Raw genomic sequence first — 6364 nt, 5'->3', positions numbered from 1 at the left:
TGTAAATTACCAAGCACACTCTCATCCTCGTCTTACTGTTAAACTCACACACTCTTTTAAAGTGAAGGAAGAATTTATAAATTGGAATTATTTGATAAATCATCCTTTCAGATTAACAAATAAACAGACATATTTAAGTTTCATTAAATGTAACAAAACAATACATTAATGCCATTGGCCATTTCTGTATGAATTTGTATGGATAAAGAAAAACGATTTGTAAATGCAAAATAAATATGCATTGTGAAAAATATAAAAATGCCATTTAAATTATATATATATATATATATATATATATATATATATATATATACAGTATATAATATATTTATAGTTCCAAAATTTCCAAAAAGCTTTGGAAATCAATACAATAAAACAAGCATTCTTTAAATTGAACTTTAATTCTTTCAGGAATGCCAGAGACTAAAAAAACCAAAACAACTTGAAATGCCACGGTGTGAATAGTCAGCACATGTAGAAAGAAGGAATTTACCCAATATATCCAATGATCCGAGCCCTTCTAGCTCAGCTAAAGCGCCGTCTTTGTTCGACCCGATGGCTTTATAGTCCTGTGGCATTTTTGTGTGTGTGTGACCAGGTGTGTAAACATCCTACACTCTCAGCTGTGACATCACCAAGCTGGGAGAGGGATGTTTACTCTCTTTGTCACAAATAAATCTTCAGGAATGGATGGAGATCAAATATAAAGATACACTTCTGGGTACAAACGTTTGTGTGTCAGAATAGCACAGCTGATTGCCTGCCATTACGCTGCGGTTGAGTGTGGGTGTTCAGGCCACAGACTGCAGCTAAAGGTCTCGTTTCTGTCCAGCTAGAAGATTGCATTACTCGCTCTTGTTTTGCCTAGAAGTAATTTATCCTCATCCTGCCTCTAGTGTTACAGAGCGAAAATAATTTATGGAGATGTAACCAGTAGATAGGCCTTATGAACTCTTGATTTCATCTGTGTGTTTATGGGATTGTTGGATGCTCTCTTGCATTTATGAAGATCCTGTTGAAGTGTGCTGCAATATAAGGTATATCTTTCTCTATAATTGTGCCTGTCTGTGTAGGAGGAAGTGCGTCAGTCCGTCGCCCCGACTGAGCCGGTCCAGTATTACTTCACTCTGGCGCAGCAGCCCAGTGCGTTGCAGGTCCAAGGTCAACAGCAAGGCCAGCAGGTGGCTGCTCCCACTGCCACCACACTACAGCCCGGACAGATTATCATCGCTCAGCCCCAACACGGCCAGGTAATCATCACACACTCAACACAAACCCAAGAACGCATATATGGAGTCTAGCTTTTTAACTATCAATTTTGAGACTCGAAATCGCATAATTCGCTTCCATATAGTAGGTGGAAAACAGTATGTGAGCAGAGTAGTGTGTCCGATTTCACTGTATTCATAAAACATTAGGCGAAATGTTGACCGAAGTACACATCTGATGGATACTGATAGGTCACATGACAATGACATCATGCTGAATATAGCATGTCGAGTGGATTCATACAACACACATTCATAATATATATTTTTTAGCAGTTGCAAAGTACCTGCCTATTCAGAGAGCATGTGATTTTGGACCCAGCTATCATTAACATTTAGTAAGCATACACGTTTAACACAGAAAAAACAGCACATATATGATATCATGCAAAGCATGATATAATGGCTATGATGTAGCTAAAGCCTACTTTTTTGATTGTCCTGCCCAAACTTCCTGTTTTAATAGGAAATATGTCAATACAGGAAAGAAAACTGGCATCTGGAGGACACTGTTTGCCCTTGTAATTACCCTAGTGTATATTATACTACAGTCTGGTGGACAAAAGGCTGAAACTTTATCGTACCTACTCTCTCACACAACACTTGAGCCCTGATTACTTTGATCAGCCCATTACAGGATCATTTGAAACATGATTGGTGAAGGTTGAAAGCCCAGAGGTGTCATTCACACGTTGCTATCAGGTGAACGGTAAAGAGTCCAGTCACTCTCTCGTGTGATATCTGTCCAGCGTCTTAGCATTAACACAGCAGTCCTTTCCACGCCTCTCCTTTTTTGTTTTTGTATAATTAACTTTTGATTTTGTTAGGTTATACTGGTTTAATTCCACCAGTGTGAGGATATTTTTCACTTTCTCACTCTTCTTCTCTGTGGTGAACCTCATTCTCTCTCTAAAGATCAGTGCTGCTTCAGCAAGCTGCAGTTTGCTGACCTGTCAGACTTGGGCAAAGTTGTGCTGCAGTCACCTTAGAGAGCACTTGGGACAAATATATACTGTTGGGTTTAAAAATGTCAGGCCAAAATGAAAGGAGATTCCAAATCTAATTTCAACCTGAAAATAAAGTTTTAAAATGTTGAAAAACGTAAAACCGAAACATTTTGATGTAAAATCAAGAAAAATATTTATGTTTGTGAACAATTTCTAGGTCACTAATCTAATAAGCAAATTTGGAATATCATGTGAACTTCATTGTGCAACAGATACGTTTTTGTTCCATCTTTTTCACTTTATGCTGATTTATAGATTTTTTTAAAAGAATACTTATATTCAGCAAGGATTAAAATTAAATTAAAAAATTAAAATTAATCAAAGGTTACAGTACAGATTTTTGTAATGTTGGATTTCTGTTACAAAGTGCTGTGTTTCTATTCATCAAAGAATCCTGAAAAAAGCTATATTAAGCTTAAGTATTTTAGTGCAAACATGATTTCTGAAGAATCATATGACATTAAAGATTCAGTTTTGCCATCACATGAATAAATTACATTTTAAAATATATTAAAATATTTTTTTTTTAAATTGTAATACTATTTAGTAATATTTAGATTTTTTGATCAAATAAATGCATCCTTAGTGAGCATAAGAGACCTCTTTCAAAAACATTAAAAAATTCTTACAGACCTCAAACATTTGAACAGTAGTGATGTGGGAAAGAAATAAGGTGAGAGAAAAATAGTGGTGCAGAAAATTTATGCACAGGAAAAAGGCAAACCACATGTTTATAGAACAATTTTGACAAGACATTTGTCAGATTGTGACCTGTTCCTTCACGGGCTCTGCTCGAGCTCTCTTCTGTTTACTTTATTGTTAGTGGGGTTTTATCTTCATACCTGAGGACAGAGAGTCGGTTTAGCTTCATCTCGCTGTCTGCTCACTGCTTTGTGCCACTATATGCAGTCATTTCCCCAAATGCAGATCTTCCATATAGTCCCATTATTTTACTCATCTGTTGTAACGGATGATTCATCTCCACTGCTGATTTAAACTCTGCTTCAATTAATGCCTGTTCACACCAAATCTGAAACTACAGAGTGACACAAATTATCCAATATTCACAGCAATTTTTCACACTTGAATTATTCACACTCAATCCAATGCAGAAATTTTCTCTCGTTAAAATTATATGTTATTTGTAAATTATAAATTGTAAATATATTATTGCAGTGTAATATTTCAGGCTTGGTGTGAACTCAAGAGTTGTTCATTTATTTTTAAAAGCTTTATGCATGTTTTATGTCATTGCAAAAATGTGGGTATGGTGTCTGTTCATACTACATGTGACACATCATGCTTTCATTTCTTTACACTATTTCTGGTTTTCCAGTGCATTGCCTTTTTTGTTGCTTTTTATAGACCTTTTTCTGAACGCGGAAGTATCGCCCGACTGGAGCGGTGCTTCACACTTCCGGTCTCTGGTTTCTAGTCACATTTATATATTTTCCGAGCTGATAATATAACGTGAAACCCATAAAAATGGTTTTAAAAAGCACATGGCGCCATAGTTTCATCACTTTACAGTGTCGCAGTAACCATCTTTTTGCAGTAAAGGACCTGTCATAGTTTAATGAGTGGGAATGACATGAAGCGACGCAACGTTAGCTCCCGATCAGGGCAAAGTTCACGGGATTTTGTCCACCGAATGATAAAAGCACACATTATTTTAACATATTATTTTATTATTTCACACTCAGTATTTTAACTTAAGCGCTGCAAGCCATGCATACAGCCCCGGACATGGACAGATTTTATGGTACGCAAAACAAGTACTTTAAAGGAATTCCTTTAGCTTATTGCCGTTACTGTGGCAGCAAACAACAGGACAGCTTAACCCTGCGCACATTCAGATTTGGTTATATTGAAAAAGTTTCAATTCAGTCAATCTGTTTTTACCCCGTTTTAACATGGATTTCTATGGAGCACCCAACATGAGAGCACCCAAACGGAAGTTAGAATCCATCATGGCGCCACTCACCGTTTACTAAGGAAAAAGGTCTATATGACATTGATGAATGCGCTTTGCATGTGCTTGCTTGTGTTGTCAAGTTCACCATTTCAAGATTTTTAATCACATTGGAATTTTTTTGCCAGTTTACTTGAATTGTCAAGCATTTGACATTCATATGGGGTCATAAAAATTTAATAAAGTTGTTTAACAGTACAGCATGTCACACTGTTGGACTGATCATGTCAACTATCCATATTCAAATGGAAAAAAGTACTGTTGTGTTATAGTTTAATCCGTTTAGATCTTGTAATATGGTCTTAGCAGTAGTCAATAGGAAATTTTCTCTATTGTGCGATGTGACCACAGACCTTGTTTATTGATTTGAGCTTCAATCTTGTGGTTACTGAAAGTGAGACTTCAAAAGGAACCTTATAACATTTTGCAATGAGAAAACTGTTATTATATATGAAAACAGCTTTGTGCTGAAGTTTATAACAATATTATGGACATTAAGGGTTTAACCATTCAGCTTTGCCATCACAAGAATAAATGACGTTTAAATATATTTAAATAGAAAAGTTATTTTAAATTGGAAGAACATTTCACAATGTTTTCACTGTATTTTTGATCAACTAAATGCAGTCTTAGTGAGAAAGAAAACCTCAAAAACATTAAAGATCATAGTTGAATGGTATTGTGTCTGATATGTTAGATTAGCTAAGTGGTTAACTGAATGCAGAAGTCACCATTTTCTCCTACCAAAAACCAAAAAGAGGAGCAGATATTATTCACACAGGGCAAAATCTGTAATTCATATGCCCTCTACTTGATGCTACATGAGGTCACTGCAGGTCTCAAGCCAGATAAAGTTGTGCTGCTTAATAAATTGCTGTCACCTATCGGGTGTCAGTTCCTGAAGACGAGAGATCATCTGTCACACCTTTGCAGTCAGCGCCCAGGTTTCTCCGTTCAACACGAGAGGCCCAGGGTCACAGTCTTGCATCTCTCCCCTTTCCTCAAAACGTCTTCAGTTTCACTTTCTTTTGGAGGCCTTCCCAGTGAGCTGTAATGCTAATGCTACTTGGTCTATTCCAGCGTTCGTGCTGAAAGAGACTTGAAAGGCACACAACAGATCGAAATGCAACTTGTATGTAAATTGGAATCGCAGTCCCACAGACTTTTATCCTTCCTCTTTCAGAGCGCTCCAGTGACCATGCAGGTGGGCGAAGGCCAGCAGGTGCAGATCGTGCAGGCCGCTGCACAGGGACAGGCTCAGGCGCAGGCAGCACAGTCGGCTGGACAGACGATGCAGGTTATGCAGCAGATCATCACCAACACGGGAGAGATCCAGCAGATTCCAGTAAGAACTTAGGAGGGAAGATGTAACTTTTTGTTGTTGTTGTTGTCATCATTTGGACCTTTTAAAAGGATTATAAATTGGTAATAGGGAAGGCAGCACACCTGTGCTACATGAAGACCAGGCAAACATGCTTGTTAGTTGGAGGTAATGATGTGTGCTCCTCATTGCCCCCTTGTGGTGTCCTGCAGGTGCAGCTCAACACCGGCCAGCTGCAGTATATTCGCTTGGCTCAGCCCGTCTCAGGAACACAGGTTGTTCAAGGACAAATACAGACGCTTGCAACAAACACTCAGCAGGTAAATCATCGTCTTAGATGGTTAACAATGTTAGCTCAACTAATGGGCACAAGTTAGGGATACTTTAAAAAAAAAAATTTCATTTGGTGACACTAATGGTGCAGATGTTACACAATTGTAAATTTCACATAATATACATTTCCTTCATTTGACGAATTGAATTAAATTGATGGGTATCATTTTGTTGAATTGTTCTTTTACAGATTTCACAGACAGATGTACAACAGGGTCAGCAACAGTTCAGCCAGTTTACTGATGGGCAGGTAATTCCTTTTTTTTTTTTTTTTGGTTTTAAGACTTTTACACACACACACACACACTATTGTTCAAAAGTTTGGGGTCAGTAAGACAAAATGTCTTATGTTCATGGCTGCATTTATTTGATGAAATATACAGTAAAATTGTATGGACCTTTTTCACATTTCCGGGTTTCTCAGCAGCGGAAGTCGTCATAGTTGGGTTAACTTGAAGAGCGG

At 37.5% G+C, this 6364-nt stretch overlaps 1 protein-coding gene across 1 annotated transcript in view; it reads left to right on the top strand.

The window, feature by feature from the left end:
* The window catches only part of LOC107670052 (nuclear transcription factor Y subunit gamma-like), a 24785-nt gene that overhangs the window by 16620 nt on the left and 1801 nt on the right, over nt 1-6364 (top strand). The window contains exons 7-10 of the mRNA XM_016462535.1: nt 1074-1250; nt 5431-5592; nt 5781-5888; nt 6092-6151. Coding sequence (XP_016318021.1) covers nt 1074-1250; nt 5431-5592; nt 5781-5888; nt 6092-6151 — 507 coding nt within the window. The remainder of the gene's footprint in view (nt 1-1073; nt 1251-5430; nt 5593-5780; nt 5889-6091; nt 6152-6364) is intronic.

This window comes from Sinocyclocheilus anshuiensis, unplaced genomic scaffold (genome assembly GCF_001515605.1).
Source record: "Sinocyclocheilus anshuiensis isolate Anshui unplaced genomic scaffold, SAMN03320099.WGS_v1.1 scaffold253, whole genome shotgun sequence".
Classification (NCBI taxonomy): Eukaryota; Metazoa; Chordata; class Actinopteri; order Cypriniformes; family Cyprinidae; genus Sinocyclocheilus; species Sinocyclocheilus anshuiensis.
The sequence above is the reverse complement of the archived record's forward strand: the minus strand, read 5'-3'. Positions and strand labels throughout refer to the sequence as shown.